A 13,624-nucleotide genomic window follows, 5' to 3' on the forward strand; every position below is an offset into this window, starting at 1 on the left:
CCCTCCCCCTCCCCCTCCCCCCCTGGCCGTGGTGCTCGGACCGCTTGTTTACAGCCTCCAAGTCCAATCTAAGAAATTGTGTTGATCACAAACCTCCCCCACGCCCTATTTGGAGGAATTTTTCTTCTTCTTCTTCTTTACTTGAAGATTTCGGCGAGGCACTCGGTGTGGGCGTCACACCGGTCAGTTGGAGACACCCGCCCGCATCGCATCCAAAACAAGGATGGCGGGGAAAAGGGCGTCTGCTTCCTTGTCAGTCCGACTCGACTACTGCTTCTGCATCTCACGCTAACTACTAACTAGTAAACAAAGTCACTACTGCAATCCAGCGTTTTAGTTGGAAGTCAAGGATGAAAAACTGAAAGCAAAGGACGAATATTTATTAGAGGAATACGGTCTTACATATTGGGATTTGTTTGTATCATGTGCTGATGTTAAATTGGCAGCTTGCTTTTTGTTTTGTCAACATCTTCTCCTCAAACCAGGATCACAATTGTCATCTCAACAGGGGCTCCTGCGCGAGCGTAACTGGAAGTATGCGGAGAAGTCACTTTAAGTTGGGTTCCTTCCCCTTCTTGCACTTTGCTTCCACCACAGTGAGCAGATAATGCAGTACAATCCAAAAATAAGACCCTCCGAAATGATCAAAATGCGACATTTTTTTGTAACATTGGCAAGCCGCTAAACTTCCAAGTATGTCGAATGTTGGCCGCCAACGTTCTCCCACTGAAATTCCAACGAGCTGGAATGTTGGTGGACCTTCATGATCCTGCTAAAATCCAAGTAGCCCTCAATTGTTTCTCGTTGTGAAACAGCAGCAGCCAGTAGAACCTTTTATTTGCTTTGTCTTGTTTTTTTTTTTTTCTCTTTCTTTCTTTCTTTGCTCAAGAGAAAGCAAAGCACAAAATGGCGGTCAAAGCTGGGTGTCAGTTTAAAAGTGAAATTTAAAAAAAAGGGATTTGTTAATCTCTGCAACTATGTACAGCATGTTTCATATATAAATATATATTTAAATATATAAACCTATTTTATTATGATTGGAAATTCTGGGTTATATAAGACACTAAGTCCGTTTAAGATGATCAAGGGGGGGTGGGAAGCCTCACATTTGAAATGTGCAATTTTGGAAGATTTGGTTCTGTTTTTACTTTATTTCCCCCCCCCACCCATCTCACCATCTGCTTTTTGTTTGGGTTGTTTTTTTTTTTTCCAAAGGGGAGTTCTTTATTTAAGTCAATGTTAAATGTTCTGTACAGTTTTTTAACGTGATTTTTTTTTCCTTCTATTTAAATTAAAGGTTTTGTGTCTGTTGGCACATTGAGTGCTCTGTCTTTTTTTTTCTTCCCCTGAGTCAACCAACTTCCATAACTTTGGACTATAGCTGGAATGCTGCGGGTCACGAGGTCATTCATCGCCTGCCCTGTTTTCATCTTAAAATATAGCTGGCACACAATCTCCCACTCTTATCCCTCTAAAATCTGGAATAGCTTAAGTGTTGGTGCCCATATTCCCCCCCTTTAAAATCCCAGCTGACACGTTGAAATCACCTGGCTAAAATCTCAACTATGCCAAATATGTACTGTAATATCCCGCTGAAAAAGTATACCTGCAATTTTGAGTGGCCTGTGTTGTCCCTTTATTCCATGATCACGTCTTATACAAAGGAGCGCTTCATCAGGGACGGAGTGTAGCGGATCTCATTGTAGCCTTCCTCCTCCTCCTCCTCTTCCTCCTTGGAGACCCTTCGTCGACCGTCCTGGCCGGTACGATGAAGCCACGCCAAGAGCACCAGCAGGGCCAGCAGCATGAGGCTCATGGACAAAGTCAGCAACACCCCCTGCAGGATCCCCGAGTGACTCTGTGCCACTGCTGACAAGACAGCAATGATCCGAAAGCATCAGTGCGGTATGAAAGGAAAGAGAGGATTAACGGGAGAGACAAGCGTGGCGGTCACCGTTGTAGACGGACAGGTTGACGTAACAGTTCTCCGTTCCCAGGATGTTGGAGGCGGAGCAACGATAAAGGCCTGACGTCTGCAACGACACGTTGACGATCTGGACCGAACCCGACAGCTCCCCTAACAAATAATTAGAAAATCCGGAAAGGTAACCTCTTCTGTATTCAAATGGACAGGCCACCGAGAAATCAAGTGGGCTACATTCGACCCGTCTTTGGAAATCAGATAGCATTCAAAATGAATAGGGTTCTTGCTCTTGCATAGAAAGTGCCACAATCAGTGTTACAGTGTGCCCTACAAGAGTAAGTTCAAATTCTGACCCTCCATGTTGATGGGTAGGGAAATTTCCTCTGGGTTGAGTTTATCCCAGCGGATCTCTGGAGTGGGAACGCCCTCGGCAACCGAGCAGGACAACGTGACACTGCCCCCTGTTTCCATGTCGCCATCCCACTGGCATGCGGGCAGCGAAGGTGCTACTGTGGGTGTAATCAGCAGAATGACGTGTGAACATTGATTGTTATAAACTTGCTTAACCCTAAATCGTTCCTCTTAATGCAGTGGTTCTTAACCTTGTTAGAGTTACCGAACCCAACCTTCACCAAGCCGTTCTTTAGTGAAAAATAAAAATAGGATTTTTTTTCTTCTTTTTTTTTTTTTTTACAAATTTGAGACATAAAAAACAAAGTTATTAAAAACAGAAAAAAAATAAATAAAACTTCAAGATACGTTTTTCTCCTTGTGCAAAAAATGAACCAGCCAGTGATGGCCAAGTATGCGTGTCATAAATGACATGTTGAGTCGGGTGTGCTTTACCCTCCATGGCAGAGGCTCCGTCAAGCCCCTGACACCAATTCGCTGAACCCCTGGGGTTCGATTGAACCCAGGTTAAGAACCACTGCAAAAGATTGTTTTTTTTTTTTTATTCAGCAACAAACGCCTTTGTATACGAGGTCGTTTTTTCGGCAAAACAAAACGCCCTATGATACATGGACATTTTTTTTCAGCTAAAAACGCCTTACAATACATAGTCGTTTCTTTCGGCGAAAAACGCCTGACTACACATGCAGAATTTTTGTCGTCTAAAAACGCCTGATTGTATATGGTCGTTTTTTTCGACCATGTATAGTAAGGCATTTTTAGCCGAAAAAAACGACCATGAATAGTCAGGCGTTTTTGGCCGAAAAAACGACCATGTATCGTAAGGCGTTTTTTGCCGAAAAAACGACCATGTATCGTAAGGCGTTTTTTGCCGAAAAAACGACCATGTATCGTAAGGCGTTTTTTGCCGAAAAAACGACCATGTATCGTAAGGCGTTTTTTGCCGAAAAAACGACCATGTATCGTAAGGCGTTTTTTGCCGAAAAAACGACCATGTATCGTAAGGCGTTTTTTGCCGAAAAAACGACCATGTATCGTAAGGCGTTTTTTGCCGAAAAAACGACCATGTATCGTAAGGCGTTTTTTGCCGAAAAAACGACCATGTATCGTAAGGCGTTTTTTGCCGAAAAAACGACCATGTATCGTAAGGCGTTTTTTGCCGAAAAAACGACCATGTATCGTAAGGCGTTTTTTGCCGAAAAAACGACCATGTATCGTAAGGCGTTTTTTGCCGAAAAAACGACCATGTATCGTAAGGCGTTTTTTGCCGAAAAAACGACCATGTATCGTAAGGCGTTTTTTGCCGAAAAAACGACCATGTATCGTAAGGCGTTTTTTGCCGAAAAAACGACCATGTATCGTAAGGCGTTTTTTGCCGAAAAAACGACCATGTATCGTAAGGCGTTTTTTGCCGAAAAAACGACCATGTATCGTAAGGCGTTTTTTGCCGAAAAAACGACCATGTATCGTAAGGCGTTTTTTGCCGAAAAAACGACCATGTATCGTAAGGCGTTTTTTGCCGAAAAAACGACCATGTATCGTAAGGCGTTTTTTGCCGAAAAAACGACCATGTATCGTAAGGCGTTTTTTGCCGAAAAAAAAGACCATGTATAGTAAGGCTTTTTTGCCGACAAAAAAACAACATGAATAGTAAGGCATTTTTTGACGAAAAAAACGACCATGTATCGGAAGGCGTTTTTTGACGAAAAAAACCACCATGTATAGTAAGGCGTTTTTTAACGAAAAAAACGACCATGTATAGTAAGGCGTTTTTAGCCGAAAAAAACGACCATGTATAGCAAGGCTTTTTTGCCGACAAAAAACGACCATGAATAGTAAGGTATTTTTTGACGAAAAAAACGACCATGTATCGGAAGGCGTTTTTTGACGAAAAAAACCACCATGTATAGTAAGGCGTTTTTTAACGAAAAAAACGACCATGTATAGTAAGGCGTTTTTAGCCGAAAAAAACGACCATGTATAGCAAGGCTTTTTTGCCGACAAAAAACGACCATGAATAGTAAGGTATTTTTTGACGAAAAAAACGACCATGTATCGGAAGGCGTTTTTTGACGAAAAAAACCACCATGTATAGTAAGGCGTTTTTTAACGAAAAAAACGACCATGTATAGTAAGGCGTTTTTAGCCGAAAAAAACGACCATGTATAGCAAGGCTTTTTTGCCGACAAAAAACGACCATGAATAGTAAGGTATTTTTTGACGAAAAAAACGACCATGTATCGGAAGGCGTTTTTTGACGAAAAAAACCACCATGTATAGTAAGGCGTTTTTTAACGAAAAAAACGACCATGTATAGTAAGGCGTTTTTAGCCGAAAAAAACGACCATGTATAGCAAGGCTTTTTTGCCGACAAAAAACGACCATGAATAGTAAGGTATTTTTTGACGAAAAAAACGACCATGTATCGGAAGGCGTTTTTTGACGAAAAAAACCACCATGTATAGTAAGGCGTTTTTTAACGAAAAAAACGACCATGTATAGTAAGGCGTTTTTAGCCGAAAAAAACGACCATGTATAGCAAGGCTTTTTTGCCGACAAAAAACGACCATGAATAGTAAGGTATTTTTTGACGAAAAAAACGACCATGTATCGGAAGGCGTTTTTTGACGAAAAAAACCACCATGTATAGTAAGGCGTTTTTTAACGAAAAAAACGACCATGTATAGTAAGGCGTTTTTAGCCGAAAAAAACGACCATGTATAGCAAGGCTTTTTTGCCGACAAAAAACGACCATGAATAGTAAGGTATTTTTTGACGAAAAAAACGACCATGTATCGGAAGGCGTTTTTTGACGAAAAAAACCACCATGTATAGTAAGGCGTTTTTTAACGAAAAAAACGACCATGTATAGTAAGGCGTTTTTAGCCGAAAAAAACGACCATGTATAGCAAGGCTTTTTTGCCGACAAAAAACGACCATGAATAGTAAGGTATTTTTTGACGAAAAAAACGACCATGTATCGGAAGGCGTTTTTTGACGAAAAAAACCACCATGTATAGTAAGGCGTTTTTTAACGAAAAAAACGACCATGTATAGTAAGGCGTTTTTAGCCGAAAAAAACGACCATGTATAGCAAGGCTTTTTTGCCGACAAAAAACGACCATGAATAGTAAGGTATTTTTTGACGAAAAAAACGACCATGTATCGGAAGGCGTTTTTTGACGAAAAAAACCACCATGTATAGTAAGGCGTTTTTTAACGAAAAAAACGACCATGTATAGTAAGGCGTTTTTAGCCGAAAAAAACGACCATGTATAGCAAGGCTTTTTTGCCGACAAAAAACGACCATGAATAGTAAGGTATTTTTTGACGAAAAAAACGACCATGTATCGGAAGGCGTTTTTTGACGAAAAAAACCACCATGTATAGTAAGGCGTTTTTTAACGAAAAAAACGACCATGTATAGTAAGGCGTTTTTAGCCGAAAAAAACGACCATGTATAGCAAGGCTTTTTTGCCGACAAAAAACGACCATGAATAGTAAGGTATTTTTTGACGAAAAAAACGACCATGTATCGGAAGGCGTTTTTTGACGAAAAAAACCACCATGTATAGTAAGGCGTTTTTTAACGAAAAAAACGACCATGTATAGTAAGGCGTTTTTAGCCGAAAAAAACGACCATGTATAGCAAGGCTTTTTTGCCGACAAAAAACGACCATGAATAGTAAGGTATTTTTTGACGAAAAAAACGACCATGTATCGGAAGGCGTTTTTTGACGAAAAAAACCACCATGTATAGTAAGGCGTTTTTTAACGAAAAAAACGACCATGTATAGTAAGGCGTTTTTAGCCGAAAAAAACGACCATGTATAGCAAGGCTTTTTTGCCGACAAAAAACGACCATGAATAGTAAGGTATTTTTTGACGAAAAAAACGACCATGTATCGGAAGGCGTTTTTTGACGAAAAAAACCACCATGTATAGTAAGGCGTTTTTTAACGAAAAAAACGACCATGTATAGTAAGGCGTTTTTAGCCGAAAAAAACGACCATGTATAGCAAGGCTTTTTTGCCGACAAAAAACGACCATGAATAGTAAGGTATTTTTTGACGAAAAAAACGACCATGTATCGGAAGGCGTTTTTTGACGAAAAAAACCACCATGTATAGTAAGGCGTTTTTTAACGAAAAAAACGACCATGTATAGTAAGGCGTTTTTAGCCGAAAAAAACGACCATGTATAGCAAGGCTTTTTTGCCGACAAAAAACGACCATGAATAGTAAGGTATTTTTTGACGAAAAAAACGACCATGTATCGGAAGGCGTTTTTTGACGAAAAAAACCACCATGTATAGTAAGGCGTTTTTTAACGAAAAAAACGACCATGTATAGTAAGGCGTTTTTAGCCGAAAAAAACGACCATGTATAGCAAGGCTTTTTTGCCGACAAAAAACGACCATGAATAGTAAGGTATTTTTTGACGAAAAAAACGACCATGTATCGGAAGGCGTTTTTTGACGAAAAAAACCACCATGTATAGTAAGGCGTTTTTTAACGAAAAAAACGACCATGTATAGTAAGGCGTTTTTAGCCGAAAAAAACGACCATGTATAGCAAGGCTTTTTTGCCGACAAAAAACGACCATGAATAGTAAGGTATTTTTTGACGAAAAAAACGACCATGTATCGGAAGGCGTTTTTTGACGAAAAAAACCACCATGTATAGTAAGGCGTTTTTTAACGAAAAAAACGACCATGTATAGTAAGGCGTTTTTAGCCGAAAAAAACGACCATGTATAGCAAGGCTTTTTTGCCGACAAAAAACGACCATGAATAGTAAGGTATTTTTTGACGAAAAAAACGACCATGTATCGGAAGGCGTTTTTTGACGAAAAAAACCACCATGTATAGTAAGGCGTTTTTTAACGAAAAAAACGACCATGTATAGTAAGGCGTTTTTAGCCGAAAAAAACGACCATGTATAGCAAGGCTTTTTTGCCGACAAAAAACGACCATGAATAGTAAGGTATTTTTTGACGAAAAAAACGACCATGTATCGGAAGGCGTTTTTTGACGAAAAAAACCACCATGTATAGTAAGGCGTTTTTTAACGAAAAAAACGACCATGTATAGTAAGGCGTTTTTAGCCGAAAAAAACGACCATGTATAGCAAGGCTTTTTTGCCGAAAAAAAACGACCATGAATAGTAAGGTATTTTTTGACGAAAAAAACGACCATGTATACGAAGGCGTTTTTGGCCGAAAAAAAGGACCATGTATAGTAAGGCGTTTTTAGCCGAAAATAACGACCATGTATAGTAAGGCGTTTTTAGCCGAAAATAACGACCATGTATAGTAAGGCGTTTTTAGCCGAAAATAACGACCATGTATAGTAAGGCGTTTTTAGCCGAAAATAACGACCATGTATAGTAAGGCGTTTTTAGCCGAAAATAACGACCATGTATAGTAAGGCGTTTTTAGCCGAAAATAACGACCATGTATAGTAAGGCGTTTTTAGCCGAAAATAACGACCATGTATAGTAAGGCGTTTTTAGCCGAAAATAACGACCATGTATAGTAAGGCGTTTTTAGCCGAAAATAACGACCATGTATAGTAAGGCGTTTTTAGCCGAAAATAACGACCATGTATAGTAAGGCGTTTTTAGCCGAAAATAACGACCATGTATAGTAAGGCGTTTTTAGCCGAAAAAAACGACCATGTATAGTAAGGCGTTTTTTGACGAAAAAAAACGACCATGTATATATAGTAAGGCGTTTTTGGCCGAAAAAAAAGACCATGTATAATAAGTCTTTTTTTCCGAAAAAAACGACCATGTACAGTGAGGCGTTTTTTGCCGAAAAAAACAACCATGTATAGAAGGCCTTTTTTGACGAAAAAAACGACCGTGTATCGTAAGGCGTTTTTTGCCGAAAAAATCGACCACGTATAGTAAGGCGTTTTTTGACGAAAAAAACGACCGTGTATCGTAAGGCGTTTTTTGCCGAAAAAAACGACCATGTATAGGAAGGCGTTTTTGGCCGAAAAAAAAGACCATGTATAGTATGGCTTTTTTGCCGAAAAAAAAGACCATGTATAGTAAGGCGTTTTTTTGAAGAAAAAAACGACCATGTACAGTAAGGCGTTTTTTGCCGAAAAAAACGACCATGTATAGGAAGGCGTTTTTGGCCGAAAAAAACGACCATGTATAGTTAGGCGTTTTTTTAAAGAAAAAAACCACCATGTATAGTAAGGCGTTTTTTGACGAAAAAAACACCATGTATAGTAAGGCGTTTTTGGCGTTTTTGGCCGAAAAAAACGACCATGTATAGTAAGGCGTTTTTTGCCGAAAAAAACGACCATGTATAGTAAGGCGGTTTTTGACGAAAAAAACAGCCATGTATAAAAAGGCGTTTTTGGCCGAAAAAAAAAACCATGTTTAGTCAGGCTTTTTTGCCGAAAAAAAAGATCATATATAGTAAGGCTTTTTTGCCGAAAAAAACGCCCATGTATAGTAAGGCGGTTTTTGACGAAAAAACCGACCATGTATTGGAAGGGGGTTTTTTGCCGAAAAAAACGCCCATGTATAGTAAGGCGGTTTTTGACGAAAAAACCGACCATGTATTGGAAGGGGGTTTTTTGCCGAAAAAAACGCCCATGTATAGTAAGGCGGTTTTTGACGAAAAAACCGACCATGTATTGGAAGGGGGTTTTTTGCCGAAAAAAACGCCCATGTATAGTAAGGCGGTTTTTGACGAAAAAACCGACCATGTATTGGAAGGGGGTTTTTTGCCGAAAAAAACGCCCATGTATAGTAAGGCGGTTTTTGACGAAAAAACCGACCATGTATTGGAAGGGGGTTTTTTGCCGAAAAAAACGCCCATGTATAGTAAGGCGGTTTTTGACGAAAAAACCGACCATGTATTGGAAGGGGGTTTTTTGCCGAAAAAAACGCCCATGTATAGTAAGGCGGTTTTTGACGAAAAAACCGACCATGTATTGGAAGGGGGTTTTTTGCCGAAAAAAACGCCCATGTATAGTAAGGCGGTTTTTGACGAAAAAACCGACCATGTATTGGAAGGGGGTTTTTTGCCGAAAAAAACGCCCATGTATAGTAAGGCGGTTTTTGACGAAAAAACCGACCATGTATTGGAAGGGGGTTTTTTGCCGAAAAAAACGCCCATGTATAGTAAGGCGGTTTTTGACGAAAAAAAACGACCAAGACCCAGTCACAGATGGCGTTGTGGTACACTCGTCTGATTTGTAGGCCGGTAGCGTGGGATCAATCTCCACCCAGTGACATGTGAAAATACAACACCAACCAGGTACTATTCCTGTGAAATCTCAATAGATGGCATCGTATCAAAGTGCGCTGCCATTCACAGTCACTGGGAGTGTAGAGGAAAACACGCCGGCTTTCGGTCCAGGCAAAGCGGGTTCAAAACCCGCTCAGTGACTTGTGAAAATACAATTTTTTTTTCCTGCAAACCCTCCGTCGTGCGTGTCAAATACGCCTATAGTGCAGGACAAGTCACAGTCACTTGTAGTGTAATGGGATACATGCCAGCCTTCCGTCCAGGAAACCCTGGTTCAAATCCCGCTTAGTAACGTGTGAAAATACAACACCTAAAACTGACTTTTTCCTGGCAACCCACGAAAGTGCATGTCAAATACAGGTATAGTGCACTGCAAGTCTCAGTCACTGGTAGTGCAGAGGTATGCACACCGGCGTTCAGCCCAGACAACCCCGGTTCAAGCCCTGCTCAGTTACGTGTGAAAATACAACACTTACTTACTTTTTCTTGGAAACCCTCGAAAGTGCATGTCAAATATGCCTCGAGTGCAAGACAGATAACATTCACAGGTAGTGTAGAGGTATACACACCGGCATTCGGTCCAGGCAACTCCGGTTCAAACCCCGCTCAGTTATGTGTGAAAAAAAAATGACATGTACAGTAGTGTGTTTTTTTGCCCAAAAAAAAAGACCATGTACAGTAAGGTGTTTTTTGCCAAAAAAAAGACTATGTATAGAAAGGTGGTTTTTTGACGAAAAAAAAGACCATGTATAGTAAGGCGTTTTTTGCCGAAAAAAACGACCATGTATAGTAAGGCGTTTTTGGCCGAAAAAAAAGACCATGTATAGTAAGGCGTTTTTTGCCGAAAAAAACGACCATGTATAGTAAGGCGTTTTTGGCCGAAAAAAAAGACCATGTATAGTAAGGCGTTTTTTGCCGAAAAAAACGACCATGTATAGTAAGGCGTTTTTGGCCGAAAAAAAAGACCATGTATAGTAAGGCGTTTTTTGCCGAAAAAAACGACCATGTATAGTAAGGCGTTTTTGGCCGAAAAAAAAGACCATGTATAGTAAGGCGTTTTTTGCCGAAAAAAACGACCATGTATAGTAAGGCGTTTTTGGCCGAAAAAAAAGACCATGTATAGTAAGGCGTTTTTTGCCGAAAAAAACGACCATGTATAGTAAGGCGTTTTTGGCCGAAAAAAAAGACCATGTATAGTAAGGCGTTTTTTGCCGAAAAAAACGACCATGTATAGTAAGGCGTTTTTGGCCGAAAAAAAAGACCATGTATAGTAAGGCGTTTTTTGCCGAAAAAAACGACCATGTATAGTAAGGCGTTTTTGGCCGAAAAAAAAGACCATGTATAGTAAGGCGTTTTTTGCCGAAAAAAACGACCATGTATAGTAAGGCGTTTTTGGCCGAAAAAAAAGACCATGTATAGTAAGGCGTTTTTTGCCGAAAAAAACGACCATGTATAGTAAGGCGTTTTTGGCCGAAAAAAAAGACCATGTATAGTAAGGCGTTTTTTGCCGAAAAAAACGACCATGTATAGTAAGGCGTTTTTGGCCGAAAAAAAAGACCATGTATAGTAAGGCGTTTTTTGCCGAAAAAAACGACCATGTATAGTAAGGCGTTTTTGGCCGAAAAAAAAGACCATGTATAGTAAGGCGTTTTTTGCCGAAAAAAACGACCATGTATAGTAAGGCGTTTTTGGCCGAAAAAAAAGACCATGTATAGTAAGGCGTTTTTTGCCGAAAAAAACGACCATGTATAGTAAGGCGTTTTTGGCCGAAAAAAAAGACCATGTATAGTAAGGCGTTTTTTGCCGAAAAAAACGACCATGTATAGTAAGGCGTTTTTGGCCGAAAAAAAAGACCATGTATAGTAAGGCGTTTTTTGCCGAAAAAAACGACCATGTATAGTAAGGCGTTTTTGGCCGAAAAAAAAGACCATGTATAGTAAGGCGTTTTTTGCCGAAAAAAACGACCATGTATAGTAAGGCGTTTTTGGCCGAAAAAAAAGACCATGTATAGTAAGGCGTTTTTTGCCGAAAAAAACGACCATGTATAGTAAGGCGTTTTTGGCCGAAAAAAAAGACCATGTATAGTAAGGCGTTTTTTGCCGAAAAAAACGACCATGTATAGTAAGGCGTTTTTGGCCGAAAAAAAAGACCATGTATAGTAAGGCGTTTTTTGCCGAAAAAAACGACCATGTATAGTAAGGCGTTTTTGGCCGAAAAAAAAGACCATGTATAGTAAGGCGTTTTTTGCCGAAAAAAACGACCATGTATAGTAAGGCGTTTTTGGCCGAAAAAAAAGACCATGTATAGTAAGGCGTTTTTTGCCGAAAAAAACGACCATGTATAGTAAGGCGTTTTTGGCCGAAAAAAAAGACCATGTATAGTAAGGCGTTTTTTGCCGAAAAAAACGACCATGTATAGTAAGGCGTTTTTGGCCGAAAAAAAAGACCATGTATAGTAAGGCGTTTTTTGCCGAAAAAAACGACCATGTATAGTAAGGCGTTTTTGGCCGAAAAAAAAGACCATGTATAGTAAGGCGTTTTTTGCCGAAAAAAACGACCATGTATAGTAAGGCGTTTTTGGCCGAAAAAAAAGACCATGTATAGTAAGGCGTTTTTTGCCGAAAAAAACGACCATGTATAGTAAGGCGTTTTTGGCCGAAAAAAAAGACCATGTATAGTAAGGCGTTTTTTGCCGAAAAAAACGACCATGTATAGTAAGGCGTTTTTGGCCGAAAAAAAAGACCATGTATAGTAAGGCGTTTTTTGCCGAAAAAAACGACCATGTATAGTAAGGCGTTTTTGGCCGAAAAAAAAGACCATGTATAGTAAGGCGTTTTTTGCCGAAAAAAACGACCATGTATAGTAAGGCGTTTTTGGCCGAAAAAAAAGACCATGTATAGTAAGGCGTTTTTTGCCGAAAAAAACGACCATGTATAGTAAGGCGTTTTTGGCCGAAAAAAAAGACCATGTATAGTAAGGCGTTTTTTGCCGAAAAAAACGACCATGTATAGTAAGGCGTTTTTGGCCGAAAAAAAAGACCATGTATAGTAAGGCGTTTTTTGCCGAAAAAAACGACCATGTATAGTAAGGCGTTTTTGGCCGAAAAAAAAGACCATGTATAGTAAGGCGTTTTTTGCCGAAAAAAACGACCATGTATAGTAAGGCGTTTTTGGCCGAAAAAAAAGACCATGTATAGTAAGGCGTTTTTTGCCGAAAAAAACGACCATGTATAGTAAGGCGTTTTTGGCCGAAAAAAAAGACCATGTATAGTAAGGCGTTTTTTGCCGAAAAAAACGACCATGTATAGTAAGGCGTTTTTGGCCGAAAAAAAAGACCATGTATAGTAAGGCGTTTTTTGCCGAAAAAAACGACCATGTATAGTAAGGCGTTTTTGGCCGAAAAAAAAGACCATGTATAGTAAGGCGTTTTTTGCCGAAAAAAACGACCATGTATAGTAAGGCGTTTTTGGCCGAAAAAAAAGACCATGTATAGTAAGGCGTTTTTTGCCGAAAAAAACGACCATGTATAGTAAGGCGTTTTTGGCCGAAAAAAAAGACCATGTATAGTAAGGCGTTTTTTGCCGAAAAAAACGACCATGTATAGTAAGGCGTTTTTGGCCGAAAAAAAAGACCATGTATAGTAAGGCGTTTTTTGCCGAAAAAAACGACCATGTATAGTAAGGCGTTTTTGGCCGAAAAAAAAGACCATGTATAGTAAGGCGTTTTTTGCCGAAAAAAACGACCATGTATAGTAAGGCGTTTTTGGCCGAAAAAAAAGACCATGTATAGTAAGGCGTTTTTTGCCGAAAAAAACGACCATGTATAGTAAGGCGTTTTTGGCCGAAAAAAAAGACCATGTATAGTAAGGCGTTTTTTGCCGAAAAAAACGACCATGTATAGTAAGGCGTTTTTGGCCGAAAAAAAAGACCATGTATAGTAAGGCGTTTTTTGCCGAAAAAAAAGTTTTTTTTCGTTTTTTTTCCGGCTAAAAATGCCTTACTATACATGGTCGTTTTTTT

At 39.5% G+C, this 13,624-nt stretch overlaps 1 protein-coding gene across 1 annotated transcript in view; it reads right to left on the reverse strand.

Moving 5' to 3' along the window:
• Positions 1–1,331: 1,331 nt before the first annotated feature.
• LOC109517811 (immunoglobulin superfamily member 11) overlaps positions 1,332–13,624 on the reverse strand; it is a 16,959-nt gene continuing 4,666 nt past the window's right edge. The window contains exons 5-7 of the mRNA XM_019873199.1: positions 2,278–2,433; positions 1,955–2,077; positions 1,332–1,869 (exon numbers count right to left, since the gene is read on the reverse strand). Of these exons, the coding sequence (XP_019728758.1) occupies positions 1,655–1,869; positions 1,955–2,077; positions 2,278–2,433 (494 nt within the window). The 3' untranslated portion in view covers positions 1,332–1,654. The remainder of the gene's footprint in view (positions 1,870–1,954; positions 2,078–2,277; positions 2,434–13,624) is intronic.

Source organism: Hippocampus comes, unplaced genomic scaffold (genome assembly GCF_001891065.2).
Source record: "Hippocampus comes isolate QL1 unplaced genomic scaffold, H_comes_QL1_v1.1 scaffold59, whole genome shotgun sequence".
In the NCBI taxonomy this organism is placed as follows: domain Eukaryota; kingdom Metazoa; phylum Chordata; class Actinopteri; order Syngnathiformes; family Syngnathidae; genus Hippocampus; species Hippocampus comes.